At 36.3% G+C, this 23,212-nt stretch overlaps 1 protein-coding gene across 1 annotated transcript; it reads left to right on the forward strand.

The window, feature by feature from the left end:
- The first annotated feature begins 10,844 nt into the window (after positions 1 to 10,844).
- Positions 10,845 to 21,442, forward strand: LOC123540934 (zinc finger protein 260-like). The gene is made up of 2 exons (XM_045326260.2): positions 10,845 to 10,943; positions 19,991 to 21,442. The coding sequence occupies exon 2, from the start codon at positions 20,006 to 20,008 to the stop codon at positions 21,119 to 21,121; it is 1,116 nt and encodes a 371-aa protein (XP_045182195.2). The 5' UTR covers positions 10,845 to 10,943; positions 19,991 to 20,005; the 3' UTR covers positions 21,122 to 21,442.
- The last annotated feature ends 1,770 nt before the right edge of the window (positions 21,443 to 23,212 follow it).

The raw sequence follows: 23,212 nt of genomic DNA on the forward strand, positions 1-23,212 counted from the left end.
ATGCACATTGACTATCTCTTATTTTTACCAAATTAATTTGATTCAGACTTAAAAAAGTTGTTCCACATCATCACGAACATATATGATTCAAGGGCCATAACTCTTTCACCAATATTTCATGAATTGTGCCCCCCTTTTTTAGAATTTAGTTTTAAATTTGATGCTTTTTCACCATATCTCTGTTGTTACTAAATGAATGTGATTCAAACTTGAAACGGTTGTTCCACATCATATGACACAAGGTCCATGGTGCTTGCACCAATATAATGAGCGATTCCCGCTGGCTTACGGAAGGTCGGTGGATATACCCAGGTGCACGCTCGTGATGAAATAAACCATTTCGTAGGAAGCTTCATTCTTGAGAGGAGATGTGCATAATAATTATGTTCCTGTTCCTGTCAGATGCTTTTTCTTTGAGTTATCGCCCTTGGATTATTCAACATTAATTTAATATTATACTCTTTCTTGTCAGGAGTATTCTTCAGCAACCACTTTGGAATTCATCAAAAAAGGAGATGCGTATATGCACTCTGTGTTCCGGTCAGATTATTTTAGCTCGCCCGAGCACAGCGTGAGCTATTTTGATCACTAAACTGTCCAGCGTCCGTCTGCCCACACTTAAAACAACATCTGCTAAACCACTAGAACCACCCAGTCACATACTGACACCGGGCTGACCAGTCCTAGCACTACCCTCAATGCTGATCACCAAGCGAGGAAGCTACTGGTACAGTTTTTACGTATTTGGTATGAAGCGACGCGTACACTTAGATTCGAAAATTTTGGGCAAGGCCAGGCTTACATGTAGCGAGTCGCAATATTTCACTTCCCTAATGAGCAGAATCAGGATGGCCATTTTATAAATTTCGTGCATGTTTTGTGCTTTTAATTAATTGCAAGATCAGGACCGTACAAGAATACAGAAAGTTATCAAAACGAAAGTTTCACATATTCCATTAAAAATAGCATGCAAAAATCATCAATTTTGCACTTTTTGAACAGCCTGCAATGATCCCGCTGCAAGAACAATTAAATGCCCAATTTTATTGCATTTCTCAATTTAATAGTCCTTACTGAACTACAGGATTTAAACGGAATGGGGGCCTATCCAGCTCGTTTTTTCACAAAATAGCGAAAAAGTTCCCGAGTATCAATAAGCACGGAACCCTTCCGTGATTTGAATTTCCCGCGCCAAGGTGACTCACCGATTCATACAAAGCTAGCAGCAGTTAGTTTTACAACTTTCATCAGAATTTTACATGTATTGGCTGTTTAAATTTTCTAAAGAATTAACAATCATTATCTGTCACCGTAATTTTCAGACATCTAAAGTCACGAAGTTCTAATTATAACAAATATTGACGGGGGCAAAAATTCGAAGTGTACCCTGCTACCTTACGGTCTTCTATCGAGATTGTTCAATTGTGCCCCTGGGGTGAAAAGAGGCCCTGCCCCGGGGGTCACAAGTTTTACATAGACTTATATAGGAAAAACTTCTTGTCTAAAACCACAAGACCTAGACCTCTGATATTTGGTATGAAGCATTGCCTTGCGGTCCTCTACCAGAATTGTTCAAATTATTACCCTGGGGTGAAAAGAGGCCCCGTCCTCATGCTTAGTTTATCCACTGAGACACAATTTGAAATTATTGAAGCTTTTAATGGAACCTCAGGGTATCTTGATGAAATTTTAAATATAGACAACAAATATTTTTCAGAAATGGTGAAATATATTTACCCTAAAGAGTTACAGCTTAACAAGGCTAATACTTCAGATTTAGAAGCGTCATTTCTGGATCTAAATTTAAGAATTGTGAATAATAATCTAGAAACGAAAATATATGATAAAAAGGAACGATTTTAATTTTGAAATTGCCAACTTTCCCCATCTTGATGGAGATGTCCCTTGAGCAACATCATACAACCTTTTTTTTGTTTTGTAAGAGCTTGCTCAAAGATCGATGATTTTAATGACAAAAATCTTCATATCACCAAGAAATTGTTACAACAGGGTTACCGTTATCATAAGCTACGGAAAGCTTTTAGGAAATTTTACTACAGATCGTCTGAACTATTAGAAAAATACAATACGCCCCTTAAAACACTTTTAAAACTTGGATTTACACACCCGGAATACTATGGAGATGTAGTTTATAAAATTCGGAAAATTAAACATACCCCTTAATTTTTTAATCAAATTTTTGTAAAATTGGTAAAAAAGTTTATCAAAAGAGGATACGATGCGAAAATCGTGAAGCACAGTGCATGTTTAGTGATTGACCCCTCTACAGCTAATTTCTACGCTTTCCTATTTGACGTTGCGATGACTAATAAAGTGTGGAACTCGATGATGCTTTTCTCCTAAATCCTACATACAACGGACGGAGGGAGTTGATTTTTGTCTTACAGTTTTCTTAGTCGTGCCCTTAAAAGTTAGGCTCTTGTTGCTCTGACTTCAGACAAGTTGTTGTGTACATTGGTGTAATTGTACCTTAAATTTACCTTAATTTTATGTTTGCTTTATTTTATTTATCTGTTACTTTTGCACTAAGGTTAGAGCCTTTCTCAGCGGGGATTTTATTTACATTGTTAACTTGTTGAAAAGTGCGAGGTTGGCATGCCCTAAACGCGTTTAAACCCCCAGTTTCCTTTATTTAGGTTACTGACCGTTCCAAGGCGGTGCCCCTATTTTCAACAGGTTGCTTTGTCTGTCTTGTATTGTGTGTTGCATATGTTTTCTTATTTGTTGTGGGCGTTTTTCCTCCGCCCCACTCCCCCTTTTGCCCTCTCCTTTCCCTTGCATTTACGCTACTTTTTGCATCCCCTCCCACTTTACTTTTAGTAAGTTTTCGTGGCTCCTCTTTGTTTTGGCAGCCAAATCCCGGTACTGTTCTTGATTGTTTTTTCCTACTTGTGTGGGTGCGTTTGTAAGCTTGTGAATCTATAACGGTGACCTGCTGTTTTCTTGTGTGTTGCTTGTTCGTTTTTCTGTGTTGTTCGGTTGGTCGTCGTTGTGTGTTTGTCTTTGGGTGTCTGCGCTGTTGTGGTTTGCGTTGTGGTGCGGCTGTTTTTGAGGAGCATGGCGTTCCCTTGTGTGTTCGTCCTTGTTCGGCTTTCCCCTTCGGGTTCCTCCTCCACCCCCGGCCCCGTTTCACCCCTTGCCATTTCCTTCCCCTTTATCAATATTTAGCTTATATTAATATGTACTTGTTGGATGTTTGAAGCAACCCGTCAGAAATATTTTTCCATTACAGCTTCTTTTTGTTGTGGGCCTACTGTTTAAATGCGTGGCTCTGGGGCTGTGTTTTTGGTGCTCTGTGCTTCCGAAAAATCAACCCTTACCTATTATCATCCATAGTATCTCTCTAGGATTAAAAATGACCTGGGGGCACATGATTGTTTGTTTTTTTTTTTTTGTTTTTTTTTTGGTTTTGTTTTGTTTTGGGTTTAACGCCGTTTTTCAACAGTATTACCTTACCTATTATCATCTATAGTATCTCTCTAGGATTAAAAATGACCTGGGGCACATGATTGCAATAGACTTGTCTTCAAACAGCATCTCCTCGGAAACCATTGGATGGGAGTTGATGAAACTTGGCCTGGGTGGTACTCTTCCAAAATTGTTCAAATGGCTCCGCTTGATTGCATATATGGGCCACCAGAGCTAAAAATAGAAAAAAAAATAAACAACGTCTCTTAAACAGCTGGTTCGATTTTGAAAGAATTTCATACAAATGGTCCTTATGTAACCCTCTACCAAGATTTCAAAGTTGTGCAAACAGTTCCTCATGTTTACACAAAGGGGCTGCATAGCTAGAAATAGAAAAATCTTCAAAAACATCTCTTGAAGTGCAGGTCCAATTTCAAAATAATTCACACAAATGGTCCTTCTGTAACCTTCTGTCAACGGTGTTCAGATTATTACGATTCGGCAAAAAAACATTGCCACCATGGGGTATGGTCACTTTACCCTATATGTGTATAGTGGAAACTTTAAAATCTTCTCGTATGAAAATGGTGGCCCTATTTTGAAATAATTTCACACAAATGGTATTTATGTAACCCTCTGCCAAGAATGTTCATATTACGATTTGTCAAAAAACATTGCCACCAGGGGACGTGGTCTCTTTTCCCAAAAGACTTTAAAAATCTTCATGTTTGATAGTCATATCACATCATTTCTCTAATATCTCTACCCCCTTCACCCCCCCCCCCCCCCCCCCCCCCACACACACACAAACACCTTAATCCCCACACCCGCAAAAATTCATAGACATACACATTACCTGCCTGTTGTATAAACTTTTCATAACTCTGGTTAGCGTTATAGGGCCATCATGGCCCTCTTGTTCACTGAGTTCAAATATAAACTCACCTGAACTTTGTTCATGGTTAGCTTTAAGTACAGTGGGGTTGTCCTGTGTCCACAGTTTTAATTAAACATCTTCCCTACAGGTCAGAATTGCACCAAACTTGGTTAGTAGTATCCTATCAAGGACCTCTATCAAGTTTGTTCAAATAGTTCTCCTTGGCCCATTTTCCGGGCAACCAGAGCTGAAAATAAAAACACCTTCTCAGAAACCGCCAGATGAATCCTTCATCAAACTTGGTCTGTAGCATCATTATAAGGTCCTCTTAAATTTCTCCTTTTTAGGGCTAGCAAGGACTAAATATTAATAATTTTTGGCGAATTCTTCTCACGAATGGCTCAATGGATCTTCATCAAACTTGGTCTGTAGCATCAAGGATCTCTCCCAAATATATATTAATGGGGGTGATTGGCTTTTTAGGGGCCGCTAGAACTAAAAATAGAGATACCTTAAAAAGACTCATTCTCATGGACCGCTGGATGGAATATCATTAAACTTGGTCCTTAGAATCATTATAAGGTCCTCTCCCAAATTTGCTTGGCCCCTTTAATAGAAATGATTTCTTCTCATGAACCATTTGATGGATCTTCATCAAACTTGATTTGTAGCAATATTGTAAGGTCCTTTACCAACTTTGTTTAATGGGGGGAGAGTACTCGGCTTTTTTTTAGTTAGAAATAGAAATACCTTTAGGTACCATCTTCTCATGAACTGTTTGATGGATCTTCATCAAACCTGGTCAGGAGCGTCATTGTAAGGTACCCTCCCGATTCAAATGAAGCACTTTGCACCTTTTAGAGGCCGCTAGAGCTAAATATAGAAATACCTTCAAACAACTTCTCAAGAACTGCTTGTTGGATCTTCATTAAACTTGGTCTGTAACAACATTATAAGGTCTTATGCCAAATTTGTTAAAGTGGGGTCACTTGGCCCCTTTTAGGGGCCACTAGAGCTTAAATAGAAATGCCTGTAAACAACTTCATGTGATGAACGGCTGGTGTGATCTTCATCAAACTTTGTTTGTAGCATCATTGTAGGTCTCCTCCCGATTTTGTACAAATGGATACGTTTGCCTTTTTTTAGGGGCCACTTAAGCTCTAAATAGAAAAACCTCTTAATGGCCCATGATGAGAACTGCTTGTTGGATCTTCATTAAACTTAATTATTAGTTTGTAGCATCATTGTAATTTCCTTTTACAGTGGTGGTTTATATACGCCCGAAGGGACGTATTATGTTATGACGCCGGTGTCCGGCCGTTCGTTAATATCGTGTCTGCTCTGTAACTCTTAAACCCCTTGAAGGATTTCGAAGAAACTTGACACAAATGTTCACCACATCGAGGTGACGTGCAGAGCACATGTTTCAGATGGCTCGCATCAAGGTCAAGATCACACTTAGGTCATATCTTAGGGCGTACTAATATATTGTTCCGTATTGCGGTGCTCTTGTTTTACCTTTTGTTGGCCGCTAGTGAAAGCCTTAAAATGACTTATTCTCATGAACTGATTGATGGATACTCATCAAACTTGGTTTGTAGCATCTTTGCAATGGTTCTTCTTGGTCCTTTCAGGGGAACCAGAGTTAAAATTAGAACGAAGACCAACTTTGTATTATGAAGTTTGTTCTAATAGTTACGCATTTTTGGGGTGTCATGGCAGAATATTGAAAAAAAATGTTTAACAAACAGCTTAAAATATTTTCACCAAACCTGGTTAGAAGCAATGTCAGATGGTTAAGGTCCTTTCCAGGTGAGCGATTTAGACCCATCTCAGCTTCTTGCTTAACATAGTATACTGTAGAGCCATTTTTGTCCGGAGTATTCCTCAGCAACAACTAGCTGTAATTCATCAAAATGTCATGACATCCTGGCAAGGTCCTCTCATATTTGCTCAAGTGATTCTGCTTTACTGAGTTTAGGGACTGCACGAGTTAAAAATAGAGAAAAAAAACAATGGATCAATGTCTCGTGAATCGTCTTAGTACGTGCATAGCATCAAAGTGTCATAAGAAGTGGGGTCCATTAAAAAAAGTTCCGTTTGACTGGTTTTATTGGCAGCCATTGCTAAAAATAGGACCAAACTCTATACTCTATAAATACTTGATGGATCGTCACCAAACTTGGTCTATAGCATCTCCTTGATGTGTCCGAAATGTTCCGCTTGTGGCCAGAGCAAAAGAATTGAAAATCTTGTCTTCTCATGAACCACTTTATTTCCAAATGAACAATGATATCGTCATTTATGTTATGAACACCCTCGCAACGTTTAAATACCTGCTGTTGTAATATCATTTGGTAAATCTTTTGATGAACATAAGCCGTTTATATCTGCACAGTAAAGGTGATTGCTAAATGTATTTTCAAGACATTGATGGAAGCCAAATCGATTTGGTGATAGGCCATGTAACATCCAATTTTCCGAAAAACTTGTGTTTGTTACACTTTAAAAGAACTTCATACGCTGGAATAGGGGATCTAATTCTTTGTACCACAGTATTGGCCTGTCTTGTGTACACACATTTCCGTATTAACCCCCTTTGGAAGGATAAGTACTAATGGTACCTACTGAGTTTGACCTGCACCTACTTTTTTAATAATATCCAACCGCTCAATCTTCACAATTTTATTCTAATCTATCTCGCAATTCATAAGAAATTCTTCGGGTTTGCTGAATAACTGGCTGTTTTGTCTTATCAACTGGTATTGCACATTGATAATCTCTGAGTTTTCCAATACTTCGAATAATGATGGATATCTAGCAAATATTTGCCCACCTTGATCTTCATTGTTGACCTCATGGGTACCGAGCCTGCAACATTTTCGTTTTTGTCGTGTTGAGCGACCTGTGAAGTTGCCACTTTTCTCTATTTTATTATCACAGCAGCGTAGTTTGTGCCGTGTGGCGGCCGTAAAAAGTCTCCCCGTACATTCAATCAGGGCTGTTATATTTCGATCTTCTCAGATCGTTCAGCACGATTTTTATGTCGTGTTATTGGTACTGTTTAGTGTCTCAACATGACCATTTCGGCCTGGGTGGTTCCAATACTCCCGCTTTCATAGCCTTGGGTATTGTATAATCACCCCTTGGATATGGTGCCTGCTTTTTAATTTTGTCTTTTGACAGTTCCTGTGGTACGCAGGCTCCATAACCTCAGATCCCCTTCCTAAATTCCGGTTTATTTAGTTCTGCCCATTGTTTTCTCGTTTGGGGCAAACCCTTTACTTTATCTGGGGACCAAACGCCGCTCTTCATGGAATTACACGCCTCAACACGTGTATCATTGAAGGTTCCATGTTCAATGCCGTTTGAATACATCTGCGGATGTCTCTAAATTGATTTTTGTACTTTTAGCATGTGTAAATGTTGAGTTCTGCTCAACCCGGGGCTAGAGGGCGTGGACGGTAGCATGCATTTCCACTACCGTCCATGAATAGGCTCAATCAAACCGAGCCTGCAACATTTTCGTTTTCGTCGTGTTGAGCGACCTGTGAAGTTGCCACTTTTCTCTATTTTAATCTCTCAAGCTGCTCTGTTGTTTGGCAGATCAATAATGATACGCGAAACAAATACGTCTTCTTAAACTTTCTCCCTACCTTAAGAAGTCCAAAATATGCCTAGAGGTGTTTTGGTATGGAACTATGGATACATTATTTGAATTTATTTCCTACCGTCGGATACCCATTACGCTTCTCTAATATCAAGAGTAATGTAACAAGGCACTCGTGTATATCCGACGAAGAACATTTCCTGTCTAGATTCATTTCTGCTTGTTATCTTACATGGCTTCAAATATCTATATTTACATGTCTAATTTCTATTGATGGCCTTCTTGTCCTTTGCTTTACACTGAAATTCTTGAAATAACCAACACTGGGTGTTTCCGTATTCTCCGTATAATAGTGGTAGCATAAAGACCGAGGTGAACGGATTGTAATCATTCAGTCTTAGCAGTGCATGTATAACTATCAGCCTTATACCTATTATAACCATATGAAACACTTTGTTCCTGTTCTTAATCCAAGAATCCTTGCTTCTGGACTGGCATTTCAACGGTTTCTAATTATATCTACTTCCCAAATACAATTTGTTTACACACTCCATCATATCACCCACTGATTTAGTCTGCAAGTCTGCATTTTCATAAGTAAATGGCTATCTCCAAAGCACTTTGAGGGTAAGGTATTTTCCATTAGCAGAAAATTCTTCCATGTCGTTGTTGAAAGGCACTTTTCTATCAACTGATCTCGTATAAAGCCATCCTTTTCACCTTCAAAACCACGTGTCTTATTTCTGTCTTTATCTAAATACTTTTACCACCCTTCCGCCTTAGTTGCCGGAACTAATATCTCTCAAATTGAACATTTTCCTGCAACCCAAAGAAGTCATCTAAGCATTCCATTGCCTTTTCAAATCGTGTTTGGTTACGTGAAGACTTCCTGTAGTTCCATACCATCACAGTGTAACAAAAGAACTGTTTTGGCATTCACACGAGTTAAAGGCACTTTTCCTTCTTTTTCACATGTGCGCAAGTGATGAAACCCCGCTTTGCAATAGAAAGGCCCAATTGCACTAATTGCCATTTTTCACAAATCTATTTCACATTAGTTTCATGTTTCCAGAATCCAAACCATCGGCAGAAGTCCTTTATTTTCCTATTTGAGCTTTATCTTCGGCGCATATTGTTAGGTTAATACAATTTAAGGTAAAGACGAAACTTACCATATAAGATTGGAAATCTTTACTTACAAGCATCCGGACTATTCTAAAGCTAATACGCAAACAACTCCGCATCAGATTACTAGTCTCTATATCGATATGCTGGTTTCCAAGTAAAAAGTACGAGGTAAACTGTAAAAATGCTTAAAAAGTCATTTTTCGAAGAATATGTATTGGACTCACCCATACGCTGGTGTCCAGATTTGGTTAAGTTTTTGTAAGTACATGTAAGCTGGTATATCAGTAACAATTTATGAGAATGGATTGAAACTTCACACTCTTGTAAATTCACTGTGTTAAATTTTAACTTAAAATGACTTACACTGCATAGGTTCCATAATTCTGTTTTGCATTTTTTACAAAAGTTTATCCCTTTTTTACTTCTATATTCATTCACAGACTCTAAAGAACAAAACTGCTCGAATAATATTGATAATTATAAATTTGTATTCGCTTTGGCATAATTTTAGGTAATGAAAAGTTTAAGCAAGCCACAACAAATCTATTTTTGGTACAATGTAACACACATTATCGTTTTGAACTTAAAAAATAAAATCTGTGCCAAGATTAAAACTGCCCAAAACGCCAGATTACATAGCTGTAAAACGAAAGAAAACACATTCATAACATTGAAGACAAATCCTGGTTTATTTTTATTATCACCTTGTTGTCTTAAGAGCTTTTTCCGCCCAGCACTGCACCATCATTTTCTATGTTGTTTTAACAGTTTTGTATGTATACATGTCTAATGAGCAACACTTTCAAAATGTATAAGGTTCCATTTACTTAAGCTTTTCTGTATTTTTTCTCCTTCCTCACAATACTATTATAAGACCATTAACATAACAAGATACATGTATCATTAAACAGGAAGCATAACTAGAACTGAAAAGAAACAAATGAATAACGTATGAACTAGGATCTGGTTATTGCGCCTGATAAGCCTTCTCATCATGGGGAACATTTATGTCAGATAACATTAAAAGCCCTTGAAAGAGTACGGAGTTTTGGTCCGGACAGGAAAATTCTCATAGGCTCCTCTGGAGCAAAGAGCTATAAAAATATATTTTATATATTTTATACTTCTTTGTCTGGAGCAATTTTTATGTTGACATCCGACTAAAAATTTGTATCTTTGTGCCGTGTATACGAAGCATGAAATCATGATGGCAATGCACGAGATCGCAATTGTGAAGTAATACATCATGGTGATGAAGCACGTACCAGACCATGGTGGGTGGCAACGCACGAGATTATACAAGAGGAGTTTATGTTCTTAACATAACACTACATACTGCATCTTACTATTAATCTTATTATGCCGCCTCAATAGCTCAAAATTTTATCTGATCTTATGACAGCTCCATTGATTGGCAAACATTATTTAAAGGGTGGTACCATGAAATAAAATAAACCCAGGTAAGTGTAATAGGCCTTCTAGATATGTAGTTTGAGGCACAAGAGCATTGTAGCTAATGTTATATGTTTATGATAAACGACGGTAAATGACGCTTACCCTTACCTTGAACATTAACCAACCACCTGTCCCAAACTTAACCTGTTAACGACCTGAAACCGAAATTTAACCGGCTTTTGTCGTCGTATAAAAAATAAATCAACAGACTGAAAATTGCATGCGATGACGTATTATGCATCTGTACCAAATAGTTAAAATATATTTTATACTTCTTTGTTTGTACCAAGTTCTCATAATTATACTTTTGTTACTTTTTTTCGCCCATCATTTTGTCGACCGATACCTAAAGCAAGGCCAAAAAGTGATTTTTATAAGCAGCCACTTATACGATCACCGAATTAATGTTGCTCAAACAAATACATATTTTTTTGGAATTACCTGGTACAGTTCGATTTCTTTATCATATGTATCCCTGTAGTTTTGGTGAACAAAGTAACCTCTATTTGATTATGGAGAGACTTTTTCTCCGAAAGTGTTTATTTAGAAATAAATTTGTGCTAGAGTAATGTGTCTCTTTCGGATGATTTACTTCGGATAAGACCCAATAAATTCTTACTGCAAGATGTGCAGATACCTTTTTTTCTCCGGAAAAGTAATATTAAATAAGAAAGCCTCAAAGCAAGCTCAGAGAAATCAGGTTTAGCTAAAAATATAGATAGCCTCTACCTCATTTATATGTAACAAAGAAACTCTTCCCTACTCAAAAGAATTTGTGAGAACCTAGAGTGGGCAGACCAATGCTCGTCGCATACCAACGCTCGGCGTATATAACGTTTCTCTAGGAATTTCTTAATATATATTCAAAATATCAGCTCTTGTGAGTCCCATTTCGTTTGTTTACATCACGCATGATTTTATCCAAGTGCGGTTCATTTCAGGTATGGTCACGTGGTCAGAGTAGAGCAGACGATGCAAGGCTAAAAGCCGTTCAGCTTTGTGTTCTACTCTCATTAAAACATATTTTCTGGTAAAACAGGTATTAAAAAAGTACCTTGCGGGCGGAATTTTGGGAAAAAAATCATTTTTCTTCTTATTTTCTTGATTTATTTATACTTAAATAAACTATAAACCCTTATCATGGAATTTTATATGGACCCGTTGTACTTCACTTTTCTGTAGCTTTTGCTGTTCAAGTAATTGATATACTCTGTGGACTAATGGCTCTTTTGAAAAGATTTCCAAAAATAATGGAAATATATCATCAACTATCAGGCGTAAAAAAAAAATATGTATGTTTCCTGTGACCCGACCGACCCTAATTTTAGCCCCCGACCCTAAACTTTTTTTCGGACGAAAATTTGCGGGTACGAAAAAAATTATATGCTCTCATTTAGGAACATCGGATCGATGTATATTCACTGGGCTTTTTGAACAAGTCGACAGGCAGTTTCTTGTGAAGGATCTGACAGTTCTGTATATACATTGACGAGTTAAATTCTGGATAGGACGAGTCAAAGAAATATTTATTTTTATAGCTCTTTGGACGAGTGGACTTCGCTGTATACTCGACCGATCGGGCGAGTGGTTTTTACGTCGTAACTTTACCAAATTCTGAAATTATATCACCAAAAAATACCTGGATTGACTGGAATTAACCCGCGAATCATAAGGATATCAAAACGTCATGCCAGTAATTTTCCATTCCACAAGCACGTGCGACCTATCGTAATATCTAATCTCGCCGTTACTTTTGTTTATCGACACGAACACAAAAAACGCGCGTAGTGCATTCATTTTTTAATATAATCGCTTCAAATTTTCAACACCGCTTGAGAAGTAATACAGTTTTAATTCTATAATAATTTTAATAAAACATTGACAAAAATGTAGGCAAATTTCTATAAAAATGGCCGAATTTTCATGTAATCACTTGTAACATTTCAAACAGCGCGATCTTAATTACTTATTTCTTTCTTGAAGTAAATAAATGATACATAATATGGTCATAAAATTCAGACTTTTCAACAGAAAGTATAAAAAACAGAATTAAAAAATCTTAAATAATGAAAAAGCGGCAGCAATTTAAATACATGGAGTAAAACGATTTTTCGCAAACAGATTTTCTGTTTGCGCGGCAGAATAGGTTACGTGACCTCGTGAATGTAAATAGAAATGCGGCTTTAGAATAACGCAGTATGTATAAGTTAGATAATACATAAACGTGTGTTACCGGCTGGTATCATCATGCGCGGGGGAATCTCAGGGAACGTAATTTGGGTAGCAAACGAGCCTCGTAGAGGCGAGTTTGCTATCAAATTACGTTCCCTGAGATTCTCCCAAGCATGATGATACTCGCCGGTAACACAGGCGTATGTATTGTCTAACTGATTTATTGCATGATTAAAAACAGTAAACTGAACACATTTTTAAATATCTTAAATTAAAAATATTTAAAAATATTTCCCCTCTTGAGCCTCCCTTAGAAACATTTCATGGTAAACCCCCAACTACCATATAAAAGCCAGAAGATTGCGCTTGGCAGGTTTTTATATAAATTACGCATGCTTCACATCAGATCCCTTTTTCAAAATTTTAAATAAACTACTGAAAAAAAGTTATACAAAAGTGCATAAATACGCATTGAAACATTCTTTATCAATTGGTGTAATTGTTTTTCAAAACAAATAGTTGTGAAATAGAGTTTCAAAAATAATTTAAACTAACTGTTAAGAATTTGAATTTGCCGGGGGTGGGGAGAAAGGCGCTAACGAGGTCATGAACCCTGGAGAAACAGGAAATGTAAACAATCCCCACGTGGCTAATTTTATCAACAAACGTTTCATGTATCGGTGAAATACACACCTAGAGCATATTGTAAAGCTTTGCCAGAAACGTAATTTGATTTTTTAAACTGAATAGAATATCATAATCATTTTTGCAGTTATATTTTTATGTTATTTAAAAAATCAAGTTTTAAATCAAGATGTAAAGAACTAAACTACAGAAATAAATTATTTCAAATAGCTTATCATTTTCAATACCTTATCACAGCAACACTTGCTAATTTGTGTGTATTGTTCTACATCCCAGACAGAGAAAACTGTGAGCGATACCTGTGTGCAACGGAATTTAGAGCACGGCTAACCGTGGAGATACCAGAATTTAGAAAACACAAAACTTCAAAGGAAAATGCCGCAGTCATGCAATAAGATTTTGTTGCGGTTTTTATTTAAGTTTTAAATGAATCTTTTCGTACAAGTATTATTTTTGACACGACACTTTGTAAGATATTCTTCTCTAACAGTAATGTAAATTCTTTGAGGGCAAACAGGTCACAGAGGTAGGATATCCGGTATAATTGTTTGACACATTTACCTGTCAGTTCATTCGTGATGTTGTACATTCGCTTTTAAAAAAAATAAAGAAGAAACGTTTTTATTGATTTCTTCTCAACAATTTAAAGAAGCGAGGCGGTACGATCAAACATAGATGTTTCACATGGCGCGAAAACCTGACGTAATGCCATGACAATCTCGGGCAACTATACCGCTTTGATCTTCACTTCAGATGCCATGATACCTACACACTTCTGTTAGCTCTTTGGAGGGTGTTAATTAATGATGAAAACAAGGCCAATTACTTAGCTTATAAACAGAATAATTTTTGATAATTGTTTTTCTTTTTCGCTTTCACAAAGGGTGTGTGGATGATCATAATTAGGTCCATAATTTAGGGACACTTTTTAAAATAATTATTTTCGGGAAATAAGTCTTGAGAAAATGAAAATAACTAAATATTTTATGCTGTCCTAATAGTTTAGGAAAATACGGGAGGGGATAGACTTTAATTATTATTACTATCGCTACAGTTATTTTGGAGAGCAACTGGCTGGTGCTGCTGACAAAAATACAGGAAAGAAAAATAAAAATACCGCTGTAAAAAGGAAGTTTAAGAAGAACAAGTATGCCACCTTAAAAAGGAAATGTAGGGTAAAAGAGAACAGTATTTGTCTACTGAGTGTTACATTTGAAATTTACTTATTGTATAATACTCCTTTCATAAAAGTGACAATATTAAACATGTCAATTATAAGGGCAAGTGACTGTTCACTAAGGGCAAGCAGGTTTTAGTGGTTAGTAGTCCTGCAGGGCAGGTGGTGTGGAAAAAAAATTATAACCCTGCCTTGCCATAAAAAATCATGAGTTTAGCTAGGCTTGAACCAATGGAAAACCAAAGGTGCATCTGTTGAAATATTCTGACAGCATGTATTTAAAAATTTGACTAAAAGCCGAAAGGGTATATAAAAAGCAGTGTATTTAAAGTGTATACCATCTACCATCTAGTACAGACATATATGTATTGATAAGACAATAGGCAAAAGCAAAGACGAGGGAATTCCACTACTGTAAAGATGTGTATCCTAAAAAAAAAAAAAAAAAAAAAAAAAAAAATGAAAAAATCGACCTACCTACCCTATTTTTTTCTGGCATGTCACAGGAAACATACATATTTTTTTTTTGGCCTCATCATTTATTGATTTCATGTAGTTAGACTCACATAATTGTGACAACTTATCTTCAAATGAATTCCTTAAGATAATTGTTGTATATAATGTGTTTATGCAATTTAATAGATGCAGAATAGAGAGAGGGGTAATATGAGTGCATTTATGTACTAAAAAAATAGTTAATCAATATAACCTATGTCTTGTGTTAGATATGTCTTATACTTCACCTTAACGCATAAATATTTCAAAATTACAACCTGCAGATTAATATGCCGTACGCCGAGTGTTGGTATACTTCCGCACGAACCGCACAGGTTTTACTGGTACTATTTTTAGCTCCTGCCTATTACGTCACTATGTGACTAGAAATACAGCATGTAAACAATATGGTTGAATACTCGCAGATTGTTCTACAAACTGACGATAAAGAAGTAGCGGTAAGTTAATGTTAAGTCAGTTTTTAGATTTAAAATATGTAGTTTTTACGCCGAGCATCGGTCTGCCCACTCTAGATTCACTTGAAAAGGAAGTCTACATATAGTCAGGGATAGAATTTAGCAGTCGCTCAGTCACAAAATTCGGGTAAGAATAAAAAAATGCGAGTAGAAGATCATGGCACTCGAATATTTTCGCGATCACGTTTGAAAATCGTGGAATTCGCTCAAACTGTCCTTTGTATTTAAAGGCTCCTGTGGGGTAGTTAATTTACCGATAATCACGAGACAGGTTGTAGACGCTCGTCGCTTTATACAAATGTAATTATCGGATATCTAAGTAAGTGTCTAGACAATATTTGTTACTGTTTTGGTCGGTAATTTGCAAAGTTCTGCGGAAATGGAGAGGAAAATAACAAGTTTCTTCATGCAAAGAGACCGAAAATGCTAGCAACACTTAGGGCAGTGACCTGAAAAAAAATCCTAAAACTTTGGAGGCCAGCCAAATGTCCAAAGAAACATCGAGTACTTTGGTTCGTATAGTACTTTCGAAACCAGAAAGTCCCCGGCCTGTCCGGACCATGAACTTTAATATGAAACCAAACAACAACAAAACAACTTAATAAATTTTGCACATAAACAGCTTTTAAGGAATTGCTAGTGGAACCCATCATTTTGCTTGTGGAAAAAAATGGCACTAGGAAAAATTTGCAAGTGGGAAAAAAAGTTCAAAAATTCAATTTCCTGTTAGTGTCATTATACCTATAACAGCGAATATCATACGTTGCAAAATTTATGGGAAGCCGGCTTCAAGGTGACCTCATTACCTTTTTGCTGCGTTCTCGTGATTTTATGATAATAAATGACATTTCCTCCATTTTCTGGCCAATGTTTGTTCTTTAAAAAAAAATGATATTTTTTTCAAGCAACTGGAAATCTATGCATTCAGTGATTTTTTTTGCCCTTTTGGGAAAAGGTCCGGTACCGGATAAATTGGGAAAAATAGCAGGGTTTTTACTCTGACTGGGAACTTTTATAGTTGATTAATAGCATCATTTAGAATGCTTTTTCCTTTAATTCCATGTAAATTAGCATCAAACAAACTGTTTAAATGGTTAAATAATGGTGAATGTCAATGTATCCAAGTTTTATTTCTGCAGTCATCAAAATGCAAACTTAATTTGGTCATTTGGGGAATTTTTGGATGATAATTGGGAAAAAATACTGCATTTTTCAATTGGGAAAAGGTCCTTTTAGGGGTACTTTATAAAGAAGGAAAAAAATCACTGGCATTATTTTTGAGTGATGAATAACTTTCAGCAATCGAATGAAGTTCTGTATTCACTGCGGAGAGAAGTACTTCCTCCCAAGGCCTGTCCACTAGGGTGCGTTTTTAGCTCACCTGTCACAAAGTGACAAGGTGAGCTTTTGTGATCGCGCGGTGTCCGTCTTCCGTCCGTCCGTCCGTGCGTGCGTCCATAAACTTTTGCTTGTGACCACTCTAGAGGTCACATTTTTCATGGGATCTTTATGAAAGTTGGTCAGAATGTTCATCTTGATGATATCTAGGTCAAGTTTGAAACTGGGTCAACTGCAGTCAAAAACTAGATCAGTAGGTCTAAAAATAGAAAAACCTTGTGACCTCTTTAGAGGCCACACTTTTGAATGGATCTTCATGAAAATTGGTCAGAATGTTCACCTTGATGATATCTAGGTCAAGGTCGAAACTGGGTCATGTGCGGTCAAAAACTAGGTCAGTAGGTCAAATAATAGAAAAACCTTGTGACCTCTCTAAAGGACATATTTTTCATGGGATCTGTATGAAAATTGGTCTGAATGTTCATCTTGATGATATCTAGGTCAAGTTTGAAAGTGGGTCATGTGCCATCAAAAACTAGGTCAGTAGGTCAAATAATAGAAAAACCTTGTGACCTCTCTAAAGGCCATATTTTTCATGGGATCTGTATGAAAATTGGTCTGAATGTTCATCTTGATGATATCTAGGTCCAGTTCGAAACAGGGTCATGTGCGGTCAAAAACTAGGTCATTAGGTCTAAAAATAGAAAAACCTTGTGACCTCTCTAGAGACCATACTTGTGAATGGATCTCCATAAAAATTGGTCAGAATGTTCATCTTGATGATATCTAGGTCAAGTTTGAAACTGGGTCACATGCCATAAAAAACTAGGTCAGTAGGTCAAATAATAAAAAACCTTGTGACCTCTCTAGAGGCCATACTTTTCATGGGATCTGTATGAAAGTTGGTCTGAATGTTCATCTTGATGATATCTAAGTCAAATTTGAAACTGGATCAACTGCGGTCAAAAACTAGGTCAGTAGGTCTAAAATTATTAAAGTCTTTTGACCTCTCTAGAGACCATATTTTTCAATGGATCTTCATGAAAATTGGTCAGAATTTTTATCTTGATAATATCTAGGTCAAGTTCAAAACTGGGTCACATGAGCTCAAAAACTAGGTCACTATGTCAGATAATAGAAAAAATGACGTCATACTCAAAACTGGGTCATATGGGAAGAGGTGAGCGATTCAGGACCATCATGGTCCTCTTGTTTAACAACTTCCGGTGAAACTTTTAAAATCCATCACGAAGTGTGAAAGTATACTTGCGTTACCATACAGCTCGATTCTCAAGCTAGCTATTAACTTATTAAGTATTGATAAATGATGCCAACCAGCACATGTATTAGGAGTAGAAATCGGCTCTGTGTATTACATGACGGATGTTATTTTTGAAATTCAATGATGACCAGGCTGTAGAAAAGTAGAAAACTCTTTGGTGATGGTCAATGTGTACCAGGTTAATGTGTACCACTTTCTTTAAGACAATAACAGAAGTTGATCTATTATCTAATAGTTGATCCTGCATTAACTAGACATTTGATAGTCTTCAGCAGCAGGGTTGGCTTCAACAGCAGGGTTGGCCAGTAGTCAGAATAATTTGTCGTCTATATTGTTTTAATACTTTTATATTTGTGACTGGGCAATCTAAACACCGAAACTTCGAAGGACCAAAATAATGAAGGATAAATAGCAGTACACAGTCATGTAAAGTTATTGGTTTTATCCCTTATGCATATTGGCGTATAGTAGATGCGGTAAACGTTAAACGTGTACAGTAAATACATACTAAGGTTTGAATCACCAGAAAATGTAATTTTGGAAATTTATATCACTGATTTAAATACCTGAAACTTACAATTATGTACCTTTATTCTGGTCCCGAGGGTGTGCAGTTTTCGGAAGTTTCACTGTACATCTTTGTATACATTCAACATTGTGCCAGAAAACGTTCCTAACAGATTTCATTGGGAATTTCCAAACAGAAATATGCAGAATGAGTTTTGGTGTGATGGGACAGCGGCAGTCAAAAGTTATCATGCTGTCCGGAAATGTCCTTTTATTTGGACTAAAGCTTTGACAACTGCCAGTACATGTATCTCCTGGAGTAAGACTTTCTCCTATAATATTTACCTTGACTGTACGAAATATGGAGAGCTATCCTACTCACCCCAGCGTCAGCATCGGTGTCAGGGTTCTTCCGTGTCTGCAGTTTGGTTAAAGTTTTGATGTACTTTCTCTTTATCTCTGTTATAAATTGATGGATTTGCTTCACACTTACAAAGCAGTTATTCCTCATCATCATCCTCATCATATGGCACAAGGGTCATAACTCTTGCATCAATATTTTATGAATTATCCCCCCTTTCTACTTAGAATTTCAGGTTAGTTTTAGTGCACTTTCACTCTATCTCAGTTAGGCCCCCAAAAAATTCTTTGTTTCCGGTAACATGCTGAAAAAAATTAGGGTAGATAGGTCGTATTTTTTTTTTATTAAGAGACTTTGGAAATCTTTTTTGTGTCACAAAATGAATGGAAATAAGGGGGTTATGCCTTAAGAGCATCAGTATTTGGATTTCTAAAATCACTAACCATATTTAAAGCATAAAAAGTACAGTTTTGTACCTTTTTGTTAAAAAATTGAAAAAAAATATTCTCCAAGGCCATAAAAACATTTAGGGTAGGTTGGGATACTGGAAACAAACAATTTTTTACGCCTTATTACAAAACTGATTTGATTAAAAATTAAAGTAGGTGTTCCACATCATCACCCAAATCATATGACACAAGGTCCTCAACTCTGGCACCAATTTTTCATGACTTATGCCCCCTTTTTATCCAAGAATTTTAGGTTAATTTTGATGCATTTTTGTTATTACTGAATTAATTTGATTAAAACAGTTCTTCCACATCATCATCCTCATCAAATGACTCAAGGTCAATAACTCATTACAGAAGGCACTTGATTCAAACTTAAAATATTTCAGACAAAAGTTTTTAGCCAGATGTGATTACACACATATATATGGACTGATGCAAGCATGCACATAGGGGTAACGCTGTATACCCCACCCATACTTTTAAAAGTAGGTCATAAGTAATCAGTTTTCAATATAACTTTCATAAATACACATTGTGCAGTGTCATATGTGCTTTGGAGTTCTCATCAACAGCTTAACTTTTTCAGGTGTGAGAAATTAACATGGCAACTGCTCAAGATATTATTGATGCTGGTTTGGCAACTGTGGCAGCTGAATATGAAGTCTCAATGTCAAAGAGCGAAGAGGAAAAACCTGTAGTCAGGAGTAAAAAACAACGTATACCTGTAGACAGGGTTTTTAGACAGGATGGGACTGTTGAAATAGACAAGGTAGAAGTTGATAGTGATGTTGAAATTGATGAAATAAAAGAAGAGAATGAAGGAATGTATTACATTTGTCAAGTTTGTGCCAAACCATTTGATTCTAAAAAAGATGTTGAACTACATCTAGCAACGCAAGAGTGTAAAGGGATGGAAAAGGAAGTGAAAGAAATGTACGAATGTGGAGAATGTAAAGTTCTTTGCTCGTCTATGAATAGTCTGGCATCGCATATGATGGTTCACAAGCAGAAAGTGATAGTTGTGCGACACGGACTCAACGAACACCTGACAAGAGTAGGCTACACGTGTACTACGTGTCACAAAGTGTTAGGGAGCAAAGGAAATCTTGCAAAACACCAGATTATTCACATGGGAGTTAAACCGTATAAATGTAGCTTCTGCAACAAAGAGTTCTCGTTGAAGGGGAATCGGGACAAGCACGAGCTGATCCATACGGACAAGAGAGCGCATCAGTGTCAGATCTGTTCGAAAAAATTTACTTTGAAAGGCAATCTTCAGCAACACATACTGACTCATTCAACCGTGAAGTTTTTCCGCTGTTACCTCTGTGATAAAGAGTTTACTTTAAAAGGTAATTTAGATAAGCATATCAAGAGGCATGCCAATGGTTTACCGGTTCAAAAAGTGAGTAATAAAAGTGAATCAAGTCGGAGAACGGTAGTTAGTTCTGACGGTAATGAAGATGGTAAACAACAAGTTTCAGGGTCTGTTAAAAGTTTTAATATCAAAATAGATGGGCTAATTGGTAGTTTAAAGGCAAAAATAGAACATTCTCAGATGGAAACGGAAGATTTTGATGAAATTGCTGAAGGGGAAGAGATGAATGAATACATTCAAGGAGTTGTTATTGATGATAACACTGCTGAAGAACAGGTTGTTGAAACAGAAGAAGACGCGGAGGCAAATGAAAATGGTGACATAGTTCAAAATTTATGAACAATGTTAATAATAAATAATAAAATTAACAACAGTCAGAACAGGATTACTAGTGATTGATTAAGTTCTTCTCTAGATTACCTAAAGTTTAACATTACTACAATCCAGTCTTATTTCTAAGGACCCAAAACAAACTGTTACATATTACACTCTTGTGTTTTTCATAACTTATGTTCACTATTTACTATACTATCTTTTTTTCCTCAGGGGATTTCAGATTTCTGATAAAAAATCCCAATCCAGACATTAACATGTTTTGAACTGTGAATTTTGTGAATTAACATAAGAACTACAATATAGAAGTTTAAATACGTAATTAAGGTTTTTGTCGAGTGTTTTTTTTTTCAAAATCGCATTTAAATTAACCAATATAAGGAAATTTTGAAATTCCAATCTCTAAAGGTGCATGTATAGGTCATCATTCAAGATATTTCCATGTTTAAAGGCCATTGATGGGTATATTTATTACCTCACACTTCAATTATTCCACTCTCAAGTTTGTTCAAATGATTCCACTTGGCATCCAGAGCTGAAAATAGAAAATCCTTCAAAGGACATACTTTCATGAACCACTAAACGGATCTTCACCAAATTTGGTCTGTAGCATCCTTGTATGGTCTTCCCTGCAAATGGTTCCACTCGGCCAATTTAGGGGGGGGGGGGGTGTTGTCAGAGCTAAAAATGGAAAAAACCTTTAATACAACCTTTTTTTCCTGTGAACCAGTAGGTGAATCTTCACTAAACCTGGTCTGCAGTGTCCTATTATGAACCTCTCTTTAGTTTGTTCAAGTGGTTCATTGCCAGAGGTAAAAATAGCAAAATCTTTTACCAACTTCTTTTCACGAATCTTCACAGCATCCTTGCATGTACATCTGTGATTTCTGTTAAGATGGTTTGGCTTATTAGGAGCTGAAAGAGTCAAAAATAGGGGGTGGGGGGGAGAATCAATTTCTTCTGTTGAACCACTTGAAAGATCTTTACATGGCATTATTGGATGGACTGTTCTCAGTTCAATTATAACTGTTCTGCATGACTTCAAGTAATGGCTGCCTTTGCAACCAGTGCAGAACCATGATCAGCCTGCACATTCTACAGGAATCGAATGGTCTGACTGTTCGCCATTCAGTTTGTATTTGAAGTGTACACGCCTTTAAAGAAGAAGTCGGATGCCAAAAATTGAATGAATTTGACCAGTTATATAATTAAAATTTAAAGCAGAAGTATAGTGATTTAATCTCTCCTAAGTTACTAATTTAACATTCTCAATCCAGTCTTATCTAAGACCAAACAACTGTTAATATGACTTTTATTGTAACTTATGTTCATATTACTAACTGAATCCAGGGATTAATTCTGTTAAAAAATCCTCCCAGGACATAAACCACTTTGAGGTATTTTGTAATAACTTTAGCTACAATATAAATTTAAAAAAATTTTGGGAGTGTATTTATATATAAAATGTGTTTAACATTAACCAATATAAGTAATTTATAAATATCTAATTTAATGTATTTCAACAAATATCCTTAAAGCCATGATGTAATTTTATAACTTCAATTGTCCATCTCAAGTTTTTAAATGAACTCATCAACTAATTAAAAGATCCTTACAAAAGGACTATTAATGAACACGAAACATTGCACCAGATTTGTCTGACTGCATCTTGATGTGCGAATTGATAAATTGCAAATGGTCCACATTGGCAATGTAGGTGGGCGTGTCCAGCATGGGTTAATGACTGTAAAAGTTTTGTCATCACAGAAATATACAGAAGTGCAGAAGACATTTCTAATTTCATCTTGTATAATATATTGTTAATCTGTTTCAGTTGAATTGCATTTACTTATAAAAAAAGAACTTTATATTGTATAAAATAAAAATCACCATACCAATCTACCCAAGCTTTACTAGTAAATGGCAAGAGCCATAGGAGGCAAACAAAGGCATTTTTAAGGTTGATCTTGTCTTTTAACAGTAAATTAGATGTTAGAATTATAAGACTTTATTAAAAGGACTTACCTCTAGATTGTACAACGACAAAGAAAAAAGAAAATTTTAAGATAATGGGAAATTATTGCTCTATTTCTTAAA

This window comes from Mercenaria mercenaria, chromosome 16, assembly GCF_021730395.1.
Source record: "Mercenaria mercenaria strain notata chromosome 16, MADL_Memer_1, whole genome shotgun sequence".
Lineage (NCBI taxonomy): Eukaryota > Metazoa > Mollusca > Bivalvia > Venerida > Veneridae > Mercenaria > Mercenaria mercenaria.